Below are 18,889 nucleotides of genomic sequence, written 5' to 3'. Positions count from 1 at the left end.
TCTCCATTCTGACACTCAGTGACTAGCCGTACACTCTCTTCTCAAAGAGATCTATGTAAAGATGTAAAACAAGCTTCATATAGCTTATCATCAACAACCAGTGGCACATAAGTTAATGTGCACCAAATATATGACTAACAAATACTAACTCCCAGTGTTTAACTCCTGTCAAACCACCATAGAATAATAGCTGTCGCACCAAGTATGTGGCAGACAATTACAAACTCCCAGTGTTTAACTCCAGTTAAATCACCATACAGTAATAGCTTTTTCCATTAAGACTGAACAAATCTGTACTTTGTCTCTGCAAAGTATCTCATTGGTAAAATTTTTTACATGGGAATCATATAGTTACCAAGTAATTTGGTAAATATATAGCAACCTGTGTGCACCAACATAGGACTGCCTGTCAGTGGTCTCAAATCTTATTGAACACATACAGCTATGTGTTACCCCACTGGCATATAACACATGACTACAGCACATGGTAATCACAGCTACCAAGTCACACATGTTCCCCATGTTGCATTATCACCCATGTGCACACACATGGAAAAGCATGAACAAACAGTTAGCCTGTAGATTTGTTCACCTTGAATATAACCATCACCACCTAACATACAAAATAGGTATGTCATACCTCAAAATAACTCCAACTGTTACAACCAAAACATTCTACGCACATGCAACACATACATAATCTCTGTGTTTCTTTGTGACTGAATGCTTACATTGTTCCCACAGTATGTCAACAATTGACACACCACTGACATGTTACTGAACATTATCATTTATGTAAGCCAAGATGCACAACATGTAAACCCAAACATGATGTCCAAGCATCATACCATAATATCAACCTGTAGGAAACAGGAAAGGGGGGGGGGGGATACCCAAATACCCTAAACCAGTACTCCATTTAGTCATGTGTTGGCTACATTGTGTATTTTACCCCCTTTTCCCTCAGTCACTAGCCTCAAATACATTTAAGCCATACACATGCTGGCTATGCTCTCTCACAAGTCATGGTATCTGCATCAACACATTCCAGTTACATTAACTGTGCAATACTACATCAGCCAAAAGTGTCATTATGTTCTTGTGATACAACATTACAATTCAACTAACACCAAACTGTTTCCAAAAACCAGAAAGTAAATTGCCAACAAATCAAATTACCAGTACAAGCATTACTCACAGCCCCCAACGTTTCAGGGTTCACTTTATGTTCATGTAGCAGAACACAATCCCACTGAGCCAGTGTGTTAGTCACAGAATCCAAGTATACCATAAATCAAGCATTCAACTAAGTCCGAAAAATAGATGCTAGTTTGACACTCACAGCCCCCATGGTACTGTCTTGACCGTCTGGCTCTCCTGGCCTGCTCCAAGCAAGGAAAAGAAAGAAACCCCACTTGCCTATTCATTTTATCCTCTTCACAAGCTGGCGCCGTAGGCAAACTATCTTCCGACCCAGAACGTTTCCAATTGGCTGAAGTTAACAGACCAATCTGCCAAGTACACTACCAGGCCCTCCCACACTGGTTGTGGAGGAAACTCATGGCCTGGCTTCGCTGACGAAGATCTAGGAAGGGCGTTGTCCACGTCTGATGCAGGCACGCTCATGGCTGACAAGGCCAATGCGGGAAAAGCAGAGTCGGCCGCAGCGGTTGCAAGGGAAAGTCTGGTCTGGGTTCGCGGCTGCAGCGTCATGGTTCTTCCTCCTTCTGCGTTTGGCCTCAAGGCTGACCCTGCGGTTGTTTTCGAAGGAGGAGACAGCTTGGTGGATGGTGCGTCGCCAGGTCTCTCGATCAGCGGCTACTGCGGACCACTGGCGATGGTCAATGTGACAGGCACCGAGAGCTTTCTTCAAGGAGTCTTTGTATCTCTTCTTGGGTGCTCCTCTGTCACGGTGGCCAGTGGACAGTTCGCCATACAGCGCGATCTTGGGCAGGCGGTGGTCCTCCATCCTGGACACGTGCCCTGCCCAACGTAGCTGGGTCTTTAGCAGCACTGCCTCGATGCTGATAGTCTTAGCCTGCTCCAGGACCTCAACATTTGTGATGTAGTCACTCCAGTGGATGCTGAGGATGGTGTGAAGGCAGCGCTGGTGAAAGCGATCAAGCAGTCGTATGTGGTGCCGGTAGGTGACCCAGGTTTCGGAGCCATACAACAGGGTGGGCAGTACAACAGCTCTGTACACGCTGATCTTTGTGTCTTTCTTCAGGTGTTTGTTGTTCCACACTCTCTTGTACAGCCTGCCGAATGCGCTGTTTGCCTTTGCAAGTCTGTTGTCGATCTCCTTGTCGATCTTGGCGTCAGACGAGATGGTGCAGCCTAGGTAGCTGAACTGGTGGACCGACTTCAGCTCTGTCTCACCGATGTTGATGTGAGGAGCGTGGAATTCTTCCCGTGGGGCAGGCTGGTGGAGAACTTCCGTCTTTTTCAGACTGACTTCTAGGCCGAAGAGCTGCGCAGCCTCTGCGAAGCAGGACGTTATACGCTGCAGGGCCGCTTCTGTATGGGCGACGAGGGCAGCATCGTCGGCAAACAGAAGCTCTCTGATGAGTTGCTCCAGTGTCTTGGTGTGGGCCTGTAGCCGCCTCAGGTTGAATAGGCTGCCATCAGTGCGGTATCTGATGAAGATACCGTCGTCGTCGCCAAGATCTTCAGTGGCCTGTTGGAGCATCATGCTGAAGAAGATCGTGAAGAGGGTCGGCGCGAGGACACAACCTTGTTTCACTCCATTTCCAATTGGGAAGGGCTCCGAAAGGTCGTTGCTGTGTCTGACCTGTCCACGCTGTTCCTCTTGTAGTTGGATGACCATGCTGAGGAATTTTGGGGGGCATCCTAGACGTTTCATGATCTCCCACAGACCTTTTCTGCTCACGGTGTCGAAAGCTTTCGTGAGATCGACGAATGTCGCATACAGTCCTTTGTTCTGTTCCCGACATTTTTCTTGTAGCTGTCTGAGAACGAAGACCATGTCAGTGGTGCCTCTGTTGGCTCTAAAGCCACACTGACTCTCTGGGAGATGTTCTTCGGCGATAGTAGGCACCAGCCGATTTAGGAGGACTCTGGCGAGGATCTTGCTTGCGATGGAGAGCAGAGTTATCCCCCTGTAGTTGGAGCAGTCCGACTTTTCTCCCTTGTTTTTATACAGGGTGATGATGACTGCGTCACGGAGGTCCTGTGGTAGTTTGCCTTGCTCCCAGCAGCAGACAAAGAGGTTGTGGAGTTTGGAGTGTAGTGCTGGGCCTCCATTCTTCCACGCCTCCGGCGGAATTCCGTCAACCCCTGCTGCTTGCCACATTTCAGCTGTTCAATGGCCTTGACAGTCTCTTCTAGGGTTGGTAGCTCGTCCAGTTGTAATTTCACTGGCTGTTGTGGGATGCGGAGAATTGCCGAGTCTTGAACCGTGCGGTTGGTGCTGAAGAGGGCCTGGAAATGTTCTGACCACCTGTTCAGGATCGACGTCTTGTCTGTGAAGAGCGCCTGGCCGTCTGCGCTGCGCAAAGGACTCTGGACCTGGTATGAGGGACCGTACACCGCCTTCAAGGCTTCGTATAAGCCCCGGTAGTCACCAGTGTCTGCACAAAGCTGAGCCCTCTCTGCCAGGTTGGTCCACCACCCATTTTGAATCTCACGAAGCTTGTGCTGGAGGTTGCTGCATATGAGCCGGAAGGTTGCTTTCTTCACCGGACAAGACGGTTGTGCAAGGTGAGCCTGGTGGGCTGATCTCTTCTTCGCCAGCAATTCTTGGATCTCCTGGTTGTTTTCGTCAAACCAGTCCTTGTTCTTTTTCGACGAGAACCCTAGGACTTCTTCAGAGGACTGCAGGATGGCTGATTTCAGCTGTGCCCATAGTGCTTCTGGAGAGGGGTCTGTGGGGCAACTGGGGTCTTCAAGTTTGTCCTGAAGCTTCGCCTGGAATTCAGCTTTCACTTCAGCTGACTGAAAGTTGCCGACCTGGAATTTCTTCCTAGGAGCTCCTCCTTTCTTTGGTTTGGGCTTGAAGTGGAGCCTGAGCTTGCTGCGGACGAGGCAGTGGTCAGTATGACACTCCGCGCTGGGCATCACTCGGGTGTGTAGGACGTCTCGTACGTCTCTCTGGCGCATCAGGATGTAATCAATGAGGTGCCAATGTTTGGACCGAGGATGCATCCACGTTGTCTTCAGGCTGTCCTTCTGCTGGAAAATGGTGTTGGTGATGGTAAACTGCTGCTCTGCACAGAACTCGAGAAGAAGGCGCCCATTGTCGTTGCAATTACCAACGCCATGCTTGCCAAGGACTCCTTTCCAGGCTTCTGAATCTTGGCCAACTCTGGCATTGAAGTCGCCAAGGATGATGACCTTGTCGTCAGCAGGGGTGTTCTGAACGAGGTTGCGCAGATCAGTGTAAAACTTGACCTTTTCTGTGGGGTCCGCTTGGAGGTTTGGAGCGTACACGCTGAACAGAGTGGCATGCTGTTTGTTCCGTAGTGGGAGGCGCATGGACATAATTCGGTCTGAGTGTCCTGTTGGCAGGTTTTCAAGCTTGGAGGCAATGGTGCTCCTGACCATAAAGCCTACGCCATAAAGGCGTCTCTCGGTCTCTGGCTTGCCTGACCAGTAGAGGGTGTACCCAGCGCCGTGTTCCTGGAGGCTGCCTTCCCCTGCAAAGCGGACTTCGCTGACGGCAGCAATGTCAATGTTCAGTCTCTGAAGTTCGTGTGCGACTAGAGCGGAACGCCTTTCTGGGTGGTTGCTGTCTGCAGAGTCACGCATGGTTCGGATGTTCCAGCATGCTACCTTTAGGCCTTTTGCACCTAATTGTGAGGCAGGTGCCGGCCTTTTCTTCTCTATTGTTGTTCGACCGCGTTTGGAGATGCCCGTTGACCGCGGCTAGCCAACTGGGGGGTATGGAGATGAGCATTTGTTTGGACCACCTTTTCTAGGCCCCTCTCCGTGTGGAGCAAGCAGTGCTGTCACTAGAAAAGGCTGCTTGGTCGTTCAGGGTGCTGCCGAGTGATGCTGTTACCTCCGGGTCAACAATCAGGCGACCAATATCCTGAACCGCCTGCATGCAGGATTGGAACTGCGGCTTCCAGTGACATCTTCCACCTGCCGTTTTCGCCCCTTTCCCATCGCTACAGGGCTTGGAATAGTTGGTGGCGTGGACGTGGACGTGTCCTTGAAGCCTGCGCAATGGAATTTTTAGGTGGAGTGCAGTGTGCGCAGTACTGGCCCCACCCTTTACACCCGTGGTTCATCTGCCATAGCCTAGCAAGCTGGGACGGTGACAGTGAGGTCCTCAGGTCGTAGGTTTTATATCAGACTGTCCTTGTCCTAGCCTCTGGCTCAAAAACCTTCCTCGGAGGCACGGGGGCGCGGCTACTGAAAGTCGGGACATGGCCATGGACCCAGGGTCAATGCATGTCGAGACTGTCCTGCATTCCTTAGCACTTCATGGGTTTTACTTCAGACTTTTCCTTGTCTTAGATGGACTGCCTTCCCAGGCTGTCGAGCTCCATCTGCCCACAAACTAACCAATCTGGAACCAGCAGTGCTAGACTTTACACTTTTGATGCTTTCCCACGGAACCCACACTGCCAAGGAGAATGGGAAGGAGGGGGGTGGGGAGGGGGGTGGAGGTGACGAAAATGGGAAGGGAAAGGGGAGGAAAGATTGCCCAGCCCTGATTCTGTTCTAAACAGCTCATGATAAACACACCATACCATGCAGTGACCATTGAAGCAGATGCCATCCTGCCAGAGATCAACATGGATAGCACACACACTCTACTGGTAGTGTCATGTGTGGTAAATATCAGAATCAGAGAGGAAGGGTCAACAAAGGAGAAAGCGGGTTTGATGTTGATGGAAAGGAAATGACAAAGGGCAGGGGACTGTAAACATCTGTGGCCTGACATCCCAGGAGACATCACATCTAATTAGTATTTATATTCCACAATAACTTGCTTCTAGACTCAGTGCTAGAGGGGGTGAGGAGGGAGAGGGTGTGTAGGCAGGGATAGATGCCAGGGAGGGGGGCCTGTGGGGGAGAAGGGGGGTGAAAAGGAGGGGGGGGGGCTTAGGATAAATGGGGTGCCATACTATGAAGTATCAACCCCCATAAATTCTGGTCTTGCTATCTCGGAACTCTGTGGCCAAGGGTAAAGGGGATGGGGGAAGGGAGAGATGGTAGAATAGGGAGGGGAGGGGGGAAGGGGGGTTGGCGGGGGTTTACAGCCTGTTCAAGGAAGGAGTTCATTTAGTGTATTGGTAAGAAGAGAAGGGGGGTGGGGGGGGGGGGGGGGGGGGGGGGGGGGGGGAGGAAGGAGAGTTGGGTTGATGGGAGTAGGAGGGGTCTGTCAGCAAGCAGCGTGTGCTGCAAAATCTCTACCATTGGTGCCTGACACACTATAACATGTGAATGCTGATATGGCATCTTACCGATATATATACACATGTATATTCATTTACCTATTTATCCCACCTTTTACATTATTTATTTCTGAATTGAGCAGCGATGGCGGGGGGTGGCGAGAGGAGTATTTGCGCAGCTATGTGTGAGTGGGTGGAATGATGTTTTGGAGTACTTATGTGATGATAGGATGATTAATGTTTTTAGAATCTGAATTATCCTATTTTAGATATTGTGATGGGAGCTGTGCAATGAGGGGGTGGGTGGAGGGTAGGGAAGAGGCAAGGCACGAGGGGAGAGAGGGTTCTGAAAGTTCAAGGGTGGGGGGCATGGTCTGTCGGCACTAGTACTGATAAAAAGAATTTATTTGACAGCCGCTCCGCTTTCAGAAAGTTTTTCTATGTGATGAGGGAATCTTTTTTCTTCTTTTATATATATATATATATATGTGTGTGTGTGTGTGTGTGTGTGTGTGTGTGTGTGTGTGTGTGTGTGACTCTTTGACCTCACTCTGGCTGATCTCAGCCCTTGCTGGCCGAACTTGCCAGCAGATCGTCAGGCTGCCAGCGACCGAAGTGGACACACCAGCCAAGATCCTTCACATCATTGAGGAGAACTGGGGAGATCAGCGAGACACCACCAACCTTGCCACTGCCTTCTTCAACAGACAGCAGCAGCCCAAGGAGACGGTGATCGACTATGCATCCCATCTTCGGCACCTATGGACCAAGGTCAACAAGGCCGAAGATGGGGTGATGCAGGTGCCAGCAACCATTCTTCGTGATGCCTTTGCCAGAGGTCTTCAGGCAGCTGCACTCAGGCGCGATGTCAGGCGCTTCATCCGCGACCACCCTGACACCACCTTCGAGGCAGCAAAGAAGGAGGCCCTGCGATGGCTGCGGGAGGAGAGCCACACCTACAACACCTGCCCCGGCGTAGACAACACCACTGTCAGGGCGACAAAGTGACTGACACTGACACTGACAGTGACTACCAACAGATCCTGCACCAAGGCGATCCACACGACTGGCAACCAGGACTCCACTAACAGTGTTTTGAGACTGGTCAAACTAATTCTCTTTTGCAGCAGAGACAGTTGTGATGCATTATTTATGTTTTATCATTTTTTTTTTTTTAATTATTCTGTTCTTCACTTCTTGCCTTTCCTATGACCTATCATTGTCATATGGCCTATGCAATGCTTTATGTTTTCATGTCTATGAACATGCTATAATAATTCATTTTTTTATTTATGCTATTATACATGTATGCTATTCTACATGTGCGTCTGACAGTGATAAGATAGATAGACTGATAGGCACACAAATGAATGCTTTCAAACTTCATAGTGTATTTTACCTAATTGGGACCCCTTCTCTATATCAAACTCTTCAAAGTTAAGTTAGGATTCATTCGACTAAATCCAAATCCATAACTTAACCTGGTTAAAGCCACTTTGAATACAGAAGTAGGGTGTTGTTCCTAAGAATGTTGCAGTCATTTCACATTCGCTTAGCTATCAGTTATCAGCTAAATTATCTCCCTTACGTGCCCAATCATTCTCGTTTGATGCTCAGCTAAGTCTGCTCACAAGAATTACTTTTAATTAACCATCGCGGACGATGGTTTTCAAAAGATGGGGGGAGATGTGACCAAGCGTGCTATGCTTGCTCCAAAACTGCTCACACACAAGCTACAGCAGACGACGTTTTCCCTCCTTACCAGTGCCCAGACTTGTGTGACGTCACTCTGCTTACATCATTTTGTTCTGGCCAGACAGCCCACTCAAGGCTCCCCAATGTTGTGTCGCAGTACGCTATTAGCTGAGCTGGAATCTGTGTTTCTGCTCCAAAATATTTAATTAATAGCTCTTTTATCAGATCAGTAAACTACAAGTATTATATACTGGCAGAATCGTCGTAATTCGATCTTTAAATCTATTCCATTGATGTTCGCCTACGCTAAACTGATTTAACGCAGTTTATAATTTTCAGCAACTAGCTCGTTAAAACTGACCCTGTTCAGGTGACTTAAATTAAGATTATAAATTCATCTTAAATAATCAACACTTCATTTTATACTCATTATAAAGTAGGTGTTGAGCTCTTTCTTTTGCAACTTATCCGACGTAAATCGGTTCAGGAATCATTTAGAAATCTATCACTGAACACCTTGAAACATACAGTTCTTGTCAGATTTGGCTTCATTAGAGTCAATCTGTTTGCAACACACGTGACGGCCTTTGCGGTCCGCTTCACTTGCATAAATTGGCACAGTGAGTGATAAGTGGTCATTTCATACCTGGTCAGTCATCTGACCAGAGCCTGCTCTCTCTCTCTTGCTGTGTCGTGGGCAGTGTGACGTGTGTGTCCCCACAACGGCTGACGCCTCGCTATGTATCGCTGTAAGTACTTCTTCTTCTTCCTGTTAGGTGTCCACGGTCATCACGTTGACCATTCTGACACTGTAATGGGGAGGAGCGCAGCAGCATGACCCACCTTCCTAGGTGATGGAATGGATCAAAACCTGGAATTTCATATTCAGAATAATTGAAATCTTTTTGATTTTTAGCTTTAGCTTCCGTGATTGCTATTATACTGGGTTTTATATCATCCATTAAAGCAAGTAGTTCATTTTTCTTGTTAAGGAGACCATTATCAGAATTTGTGTACAGGACTGTACGTAAGGTATTTGGTTGAGCTGAATGGTTAAAAGGGCTAAAACTATTTTCATTTTTTGAATGGGTATGTTGTCAGGCTTCATCCCGGTCCAGCTTCTGCTGGGCCCAGGTGACCTCGACAATCTCACCCCTGCGGATTCCTATGTTCTTCTCACCCTTTTCTATGCGAGCCTTGAGCTCATCTCGAAGCTCTTTGTTTTTCTTTCGTTGGATGGGAGTGTAGTCGGGATTTATGTAGATCCTGTTTTTCTCTTCCACCCCCTCGTTTATTTTGCGTGCCTTGCGGAGGATCTCTGTTTTGATCTCAGAAAATTTAACTTTCACACGCAAAAGCCTTGGTCTAGTCCCCAAGTTGACTCGTCCGAGTCGCACTTGTTCGTCAATGATATCCTTTCTCTCCATATTCGGATAGATTTTCGTCAGGACTTTACTGGTTACCTCTAGGCGATCATGGTTCTTTCTCTCCTCAGCGTCTTCTGCTTTGCTCTCCGGAATGTTGGTAATAATCAAATTTAGCTCTCTCTTGTCTCTCTCTACCTTTTCATCCCACAGTTCATTTACCTTCCTCTCCACCACCTTCTCTATCTTTTTTTCTATGGCTGCTCCTGAGCAATTTTCTTCAAGACGCTGAAGTCGAGCATCAACCGATTCAAAAAGTCTGAGAATCATGTCTAGCTTGTCATCAACAGCCACTTCTGCTTTGTGTTTCCTTTTACCTGCTCGACATTCCTCACAAACCCAATCAATGCCAGCCTCAGAGGCTTGGCTATCGCACAGAATATCAAATGCCTCATCTGAGAGAGATGTGCAAGCTTGGTGCATCCAATTCTTGCATTCATAGCATTCTATGCAATCTTCACCATCAACATTTTGTTTACATCCAATGCATGGAAATGCCGCCTGTGCTTTGTCATTGCTACGAGACTCTCTTCTTGATGAATTTAAACTACTTTCACTTTTCTTCCGTCCTGCGCCTGTGGTTCCCTGCCTGTTGTTTTTGGAGCCACCTCCCCTGCCTCCTCTACGACCCCCCATGATTCAAAAATAACCAAGAATAGACCTCAATGAAAGCAGTCTTACCTTATATCTCTTGTCTTCGATAGTAGGTTGGTAGAGATAATTCACAGGGAAGGTTAACACAGATCCTTAATAGGTAAGTGAACACGTTTTTTTTTTTGTTTTTTTTTTTTTTTTAATCCGCCATTTTTTTGTTAGTCACATGTAGAAGCACCACAAGAACACTTAGCGATTATCCAAGAATATTCTTTGCACAGAAGAAAACACCGAGCTGGGCGTATTTCTTGTGATATATTCTACAAATCTGCCAATTTTTGTGTTAATTGGAGCACTTTAACTGACAAATATAACCACAAACAAAGAATAAAAATACCAGATGCAGCTATCTTCCCATTGATAGTCATGCGCATGCTTTTCTCTGTAATTCAGGTTTACCTAAGCCGTTAACAATTGCTCTGTCCGTCAATATCTTTATCTCACTGCAGCGCACATCACTTTTCTGACGATGAAACCAAACAGGAAGTAACTCGAAACCAAACAGGAAGTAATTTATAATTTTTTTAATAACTTGATTATTTTAGGTGGTTTTTAACTGCTTTAAGTATTGGGTATTAGTGTCAGTCATTGTTCATCCAGTCACTGTCAAAAATGAAAATAGAATAAATAAAATAACATAAAAATAAAATAAAGCAGTAGCAAATAGGTATATATACATATAAATGATTATTATGTACAAACTGTTCCACATATTTCTGCCTTTCTCATTAGAAGAAATACATTCATAAAATGTTCTTAGAATTTTTAAATGGTCACATGTATGCTTTCCCTGTTACATCATGACACTTTGTAGAAACAAAAGTAACTATAATCATGACACTTTGTAAAAATTAGAAGAAAAAATCATGTAACTGTGCAGTTTATACATAAATGATGAATCAGTTATTTTCTCTTTGTCTGATAATATTCAATCAGAAGTTTTTCTTTATTTATTTCTTTATTCATATTCTTGAAAGCCCATTCACCCTGCAGCAGTTAACATGCAACACACATTGAACCATACTCAAAGCAGTGATTACATATCAAACTGAAAAAATCCATGCTTGAAGTGTTTCTTCCTGACCGATTCAGTGATTGATTTGGGGGCATGTTGTGGTTTGATACTTTGGTTTTGTAAGTTTTAGAAAATAGCTCAATAATTATTAAAATGTATGTAAGATGTGTGCCTACCCCAGAAAATGGGCTATGGCTGCATATTTTGTTGGTTAAAATGTTCTCACTTGTAAAAGCCCACTCATATATAAGTGAAGGTGGGAGTTGCAGCCAGCATATGCTAAAGAAGAAGAAAATGTGTGACTGTGAGGTCAAAAGAAAAAGAAACAGGAGAAAGGAAATCCAGCTGCAGTAAATATAATTCCAAGCCAGACTACATGCGGTGTAAGGCAGACTGTTATTTTCTTTTACAAGCAAAGTTAGTAGTTTGCATGAGTCATTATGGAATTTCTACACACCAATAAAATCATAGGATGGGAGGTTTGTACATGTGCTGAGTGCACCAAGCATATCAGTTTTCCCTAGAATCATATCATATCCAGTGTGAACACTTTGGATGGCGACATACACTGACTTTTTCATTTAATGACATGCATGCAAAACTGTTATGGGGAAAAAAAAATACAGGTATACTTCCAGCCAGGTCTGTTTGAACATGTTTTAAAGACACTCACATTCCCCACTTTTCAATAATTCTTCCCTTATCAGATTTTTGTCAATAGGATAATATTTTATTTTTTCCATCTTTGGGTTCACATTTATGTCACATCATCACAAGAAATATTTTTATGGGTGATTCTATACCACATTGATACACCTGAATTCTGAGATAATGTTCAAGATGGATTGTTCTTTTGATATCACAGGCGAATGTACTTAAACAAAATGAAGACATACATGAAACCACACGTACATACTTAAAAAGAAATCTTTTTGTCAAAAGTAATATGAAACTGTATAATCAGGTGTGACTTGGATTATAAAAACAAAAACAAAACAAAACAAAAAAACCCACCTCAATCTTGTACACAGTAAATACAAAAACTGAATCGTTGTGTCAGAGAGATGTCACAATCTGGATCATTATTTTTTTTGCAGATTCCCATGCAAGGAGGTTACAGTACCCACAACATTTTGCCAGAGAGCAAAAGTGGTTTGAATCCGCTTTCCTAGTGCCAGGATATATTCCTGATGTTGACCATGTCAACAACTTGGAAGCTTTCAAGGACATCATTTGGAACAGGCCTGCAAGGGAACTCATCAATGAGTATGGTATGTTAAATTTATGTATCTATCCCAGTAGCTTTGTTAGTTTCTATGTGGACAGTATTTCATGCTAATAAAAAAAAAAAAGTACTGTTTTCAATGAAAATTTGATATGTTGGTTACTTGTTTTGGCCATAAATTACCAAGAAGTCATGTATGTTTACCCTCCACTCCAACTGAATACAGTAGTTTTGGTTCCTCTCTGAATGATGTACAATCATTTCTTTACAGTTGTACTCATTGCGCAAATTCATTTTCTGTGTGTACTCACACACTGGCATGTACTGAATTTCATTGTGGGATGTCAACATTCAAGTAACTCTCTCTCTCTCTCTCTCTCTCTCTCTATATATATATATATATATATATATATATCTGTGTGTGTGTAGAAAGAAAAAGTTGTGCAGTACTGTGATCTTCACTTTTGGATAAGAATGTCAAACATGGTATTAGTTGGGTTTTTTTCTTCTAAATTCTTTTATAGTGCTCTTGCTGAAGAGTTCAGGTTGACAGACTTAGAGGCATGCAGGTCTAACAATTACACAAACTGATATGAAGTTTTATACAAATCTGAAAATGCAATAAGTTACTATTATTTTTATTAACTTTATCAACATTATGAACATATGATTATGAATAAAAAAATTTTTTTTAAAGCAGTGTTAAGCATTTTCATATCATAGAATGCTGATTGTAATTCCCTTGAACCCCATGACTGGTTAGCTTAAAGGAGAAACATCCAGATTATCAGTTACATTTTCTAACGACTGATGCTATGAACTTTCTGACAAAGATTTTTTATTTTATTATTCTCATTATAAAGAAATTTGGTCTCAAAAAACAAAAACAAAAAAACTTAATCTTGTGTGTATGTGTGTGCACAGGGAGCACTGTGGAGGAGATGGCCGTTTTATGCGGTGAAGGGCGTGGAGGGTGGGTTTATCCCTTTCAGCTGCAATGGCTGGCAGACAGGGCCAACAAACAAGGCACACCTGCTCTGACGGTGTGTGTGGGTATGTCCACACCGGATAGTCTCCAGCGACTGGCAAGTAGGCACGATGTTCCAGTAGAGAGACTGGTTTTGGTGGCCAATGTTGACAGGGTGCCTGGTCAGGGAGTCCAACGGTACAAAACTTTTGTTGGCTCTCCCAAACGACCAGGCAACACTGGGTATTGATCACCATGGACCTTACAGACCATCGGGTCATTATGTATTGTGACAGTTTGGGGTGGGAGGTTCCTGAAGATCTTCTGCAGTGGCTGGTTCCATACACAGGTGCCTTTGGGATAGAAAATCTGGACAAACCCAAAGTAATAGTTATGCATCCCCCCAGTTCTTCAGGCCACCAGCATAAATGTACAAAAAAAATGCAGGAACTACCCCATCCAGATCTGCAGCAATGTTTGTGGGGTGATTGCTGGTGTGTGTGCTGTGCTAGCTGCCACTGATGAGCCCTTTTTCAGAAAATTAACTGGACCTAAGGCTGATGATGGCATCTTCCTGAAACACCCATCGAGGTACGAATGGTTTCTGAGAAGAGGCCTCATCAGGTGGTTCATGACCAAAGATCTTGATGTGTCCATAATGAAACAACATTTCCCACATGCAGACACTGACACATCAAATGGACTAAATAAAGCAAACAATCAGATACAAAGTGACCACACCTACAACAGCAAGGACAGAACCACTGAATATAGTTCCCCACCAGAGAGCCAGACACAAAGTGACCACGCCTACAACAGCACGGACAGAATCACTGAATATAGTTCCCCACCAGAGAGCCAGACACAAAGTGACCACACCTACAACGGCACGGACAGAATCACTGAATATAGTTCCCCACCAGACAGCCAGACACAAAGTGAGCACACCTACAACAGCAAGGACAGATTAAGACGCAAAAGAAAAACAGAATCCTCATCTCACCAAGCAAACAAGCAACATTTTCACATTAGAGATGATCAGACAGACACAATGGATACCCATTCTGGCAGCAGTCAGGCACAAGCCAGCACTGGGGATACAGAACAGAACAAACCAGAAGGCAGCACTTCACAGACCTCACATAACCACACTGCATCTAGTTGTGAAAAAACCTCTCACTCAGCTCAGTCTTTCCCCTCTTTGAAAAAAAAAATAAAAGGAATTGCCCTTATTGTGATAAAAATTATGGCTCAAAGGAAGGGTTGTGCAAACACAAACTAACAAACCACACAGTTGAGTATGCCCAACACAAAAGCAATTAGCCTACAAACTGTGTTTGTCAAGACTACGAGGGGTTTACATGTGTTACAATTCAAGACCTCATAGAACACTACCGCATTAAGCACAAAAAAGAATTTAATGTCAATACAGACCAAAGAGTTCAATAATGAAACAGATTTTACTGAATGGAAAAGGAAGGTGGAGAAGGATTCCAAATCGTATTATACTCAATCATGTGGATCCCAGAAGAGAAAAGTTTTCTTAGTAACACATTTTTTTTGGTCATCGTTCTGGCAAACCTGAACTAGTTAAAAATCGTATTAGGTCCATGAAATCACAAGGCTCCTGCAAGATAGGACAGCGATGTACTTCATATATAACATGTAAAAATGTAGAAAATGGAACTGTGACAGCTGAATTTTGCTTTGAGCACACAGACCACTGTTTGAAACTGGCACATTTGAACATTTCTAGTGGTCTACGTGATTTCATTGTAGGTAAACACACAGGGTCTTGATGCTAAAACTATTCTCGATGAAATAAGAGCTGACATAACACATATTGACAGAGACATGATGGTCACTAGAAAAGATATTCTTAACATTAATAAGCAGTTCAAAATATCACGAGCCAGGCGAGATGAGCACGATGCAGAAAGTGTTTACCTGTGGGTAGAAGCTTTAAAACAATCATCAGACAACCCAATAATATTTTACAAACGTGCAGATGATAAACATGATTCACTAGAAAATGAAGACTTTCTTTTGTGTATTCAGAATGATTTCCAAAGGAACATTATGTTAAAATATGCAAAAAATATTGTCTGTATTGATTCCACACATGGTACAACACAATACACATATTTATTAACAACTGTTTTAGTTCTAGATGACTATCAAGAAGCCATTCCTGTTGCATGGGCCATTTCCAATAAAGAAGATGCAAAGACTCTTAAACTATTTTTCAGTGCCATAAAGAATGCCTGTGGTCAGTCTTTGGCACCACAGGTGTTCATGAGCGATTTAGCCAATAATTTTTATAATGCCTGGTGTGAAGCCTTTGAACAAGCCCCTGAAAAGAGATTGTATTGTTCATGGCATGTTGACAAGGCCTGGCGGCAAAAACTCAGGGAAAGATCGGAAAGATGTCGAAAATGAATGCAACATTTATGCCTGTTTAAAATTATTGCAGATGGAGACTAATGAACCAAAATTTCTTACACTTCTTCAGTCTGCTCTTAGCTTCTGGGAAATAAATTCACCAACATTCCACGGATACTTTAATGATAATTATTGCAAAGGAAATAAAACAAAACTCTGGGCTGCATGTTATAGAATAGGATCTCTTGCAAATACAAATATATTTGCAGAGGCTTTTCACCGGGTATTGAAGGATGTATATTTTGATAAGAAACAAAATAGAAGGATTGAAGACGGGCGCAATAGCTGAGTGGTTAAAGCGTTGGACTTTCAATCTGAGGGTCCCGGGTTCGAATCACGGTGACGGCACCTGGTGGGTAAAGGGTGGAGATTTTTCCGATCTCCCAGATCAACTTATGTGCAGACCTGCTAGTGCCTGAACCCCCTTCATGTGTATATGCAAGCAGAAGATCAAATACGCACGTTAAAGATCCTGTAATCCATGTCAGCGTTCGGTGGGTTATGGAAACAAGAACATACCCAGCATGCACACCCCCGAAAGCGGAGTATGGCTGCCTACATGGCGGGGTAAAAACGGTCAAACACGTAAAAGCCCACTTGTGTGCATACGAGTGAATGTGGGAGTTGCAGCCCACGAACGTAGAAGGAGAAGGATTGAAGACCTCCTGGTGATGTTACTAAAAATTGCCAGAGACAAAGCTATTGATCAGTTCCTTAAACTAGAAAGAGGAAAAGTCACTAATCGGATACGTGAAATAAGGAATAGGCACAAAAACGCCAACAATGTGGCAGGCATAGAGAAAACTGAAGTTGAAGGTGAATGGAAGGTGCCTTCTTCTTCTGAGCCTGGTTGCTTACACTATGTGAAGAAGACAGACTGTGGCCAGTGCAGCTGCAGATTAGTATGTGACTTCTGTCATGTTTGTGTTCATATGTATTCATGTACTTGTCCTGACTTTCTGACCAAAGTTGTTACATGCAAGCACATCCATGCAGTCCATATGATGCAAACTACAAAGCAGAATGAAGTGACTTGAGACCCTGGTAATTCTGATGAAAACCACACAAATTTCTTTGAATCGGTAATATGCTATCAAAACAGGCTGGAAGAACACAGTTTTGACAGAGATCAGCAGTTACAAGCTACTGAAAGTGTGGCCCTTGAAATCATTAGTTTTTTACACAGCATTGATGATGTCAATATTTACCGAGAGGTCCGTGATCGTTTAAAGGATGTACTAACAATTGGTAAGGGCATGCTAAAGAGTAAGCAAGAAGGTATGGGTATAACAAGTTCTGAGAAAAAGTCAATTTTCCTTCTAATAAAAAGTTTGAAATACAGCATCGCTTCATACCAGCGAAAAGAACAGCTAATAAGAAACCAGATCTCAAAGACAAACAGCGTGTGGAACAAACACTGTCATCAGTACCAGTGGAGGTATGTACATGTTGCCTTAGTCATGATGACAACACAGGAAATCCTGAAATACTCTGGATTGAATGCACAACTTGCAGTGGCTGGGTGCATGTTCATTGTGATGCATGTTTGCAAGGTGCTGAACCACAGGATGACCATGGCCACTATGACTGTCCAGCATGTCAGAAATCACTCCGTAAAAAGAATACTTCAAATTTTTAATAAAACACTTCGGCAAACAGACGGCTTCCCTGTATTGTCATCATGATAAAGGCAACATGTACATACATCTACCAGTACTGATGACAGTGTTTGTTCCACATTACTTCACTTATTAAACAGGACTGACATGTAAGTTGAGGATTGATCAGAGTTCTACCGGAGATTAGAAAAGAGAGATAAACCACTCGCGGCAGGCCCCTTCTTACTGTCTATAACAGTGCTGAAGCCGTTTTGGGGCACACACGCAGTGCGGAAGGGTGGGGGTAAATCACCCTCTCCTTCCCCACCTGAAGGAAACTGGTCGGTTCTGACGGTTCAGCTGCAGTAAAGCGAAAGTTAAGTTATGCCTGGAATTTCCCACGTGTAGTAAGATTCGCTGTATACAATGAAAACTGATTCATTTTTGCTTGGTTTTTAGCACGTTTGCATCTGCTTGAATGTAGATAATATAAAAAGAAAATAAAGCAGCCCCCCCCACCACCAACTCTCCCCCCCCCCCTAGCGCAATGTTGCACATGAGAGAGACAGTTATAAATTATTGAACTGCGTTTTCGTAACGCTACTTTTTCTTCACACTTTCTGGTTTACATCACCATTTCTTAAAAAAAAAAAAAAAATATATATATATCAAAACATAAAACACATATTCAGCTCTGTCTCTCTTCTAACATCTGTCTATACATACATACATGCATACATGAATACATACATACATAATTTCATATAGATCTATCAGTATGTAAATCTAAATCTATCTATATTACATAATCATATATATAATGCATATATATACGAACGCTTCATGTTGCCCGAGCAGACCGTTGTATTGTGCTCTATCTCTCTCTCTAAGTCTCTGTCTCTGTCTCTGTCTCTCTCTCTCTCTCGGGAGTTTTACATGGCTGTTAAAAGCATCTACGATTCTGTACTTGTATGTGTTCGTGACAAAGGTATTTATTCAGACTTTTTACAGTGTCCAAGAGGGGTTAAACAAGGTTGTATGCTAAGCTCACAGCTGTTTTCCTTTTTCATCGGTGAATTGGCAGTGGAGTTATCAAAGAAGGGGAGACATGGAATACAAATGATACCTGGCGCAACAGATTTGCTCTTAATGCTATTTGCTGATGATGTTGTTCTCTTGTCTGACACACCCATAGGGTTACAAAATCAATTAAATGCCCTTAAGCAAGAAACAGATAGACTACAACAAACAGTGAATCTCGATAAGACCAATATTATAGTTTTCCGCAATGGAGGTCATCTTTCGACTCGTGAAAAATGGTGCTGTGGTGGGATGCATGTCTATGTTCCCTCAGCTCTATGTTCCCTCAGCTCTATGTTCCCTCAAGTCAAGTTACATGTTATGTCATGTCATGTCATAATGCCATGTCATATCATGCCATGTGCCATGACATATGCCATGCCATATTACGTGACGTAAATATCTCTTGACTTGAGGGAACATA

The 18,889-nt window shown here is 43.5% G+C and overlaps 1 protein-coding gene across 1 annotated transcript in view; it reads left to right on the top strand.

Annotated features, from left to right (window-relative positions):
- The window catches only part of LOC143286833 (t-SNARE domain-containing protein 1-like), a 21,103-nt gene extending 3,114 nt beyond the window's left edge, over positions 1–17,989 (top strand). The window contains exons 3-4 of the mRNA XM_076594656.1: positions 12,251–12,424; positions 13,303–17,989. Of these exons, the coding sequence (XP_076450771.1) occupies positions 12,251–12,424; positions 13,303–13,595 (467 nt within the window). The 3' untranslated portion in view covers positions 13,596–17,989. The remainder of the gene's footprint in view (positions 1–12,250; positions 12,425–13,302) is intronic.
- Positions 17,990–18,889: the final 900 nt, after the last annotated feature.

The sequence above is a fragment of the Babylonia areolata genome, chromosome 10, assembly GCF_041734735.1.
Source record: "Babylonia areolata isolate BAREFJ2019XMU chromosome 10, ASM4173473v1, whole genome shotgun sequence".
In the NCBI taxonomy this organism is placed as follows: Eukaryota; Metazoa; Mollusca; class Gastropoda; order Neogastropoda; family Buccinidae; genus Babylonia; species Babylonia areolata.
The sequence above is the reverse complement of the archived record's forward strand: the minus strand, read 5'-3'. Positions and strand labels throughout refer to the sequence as shown.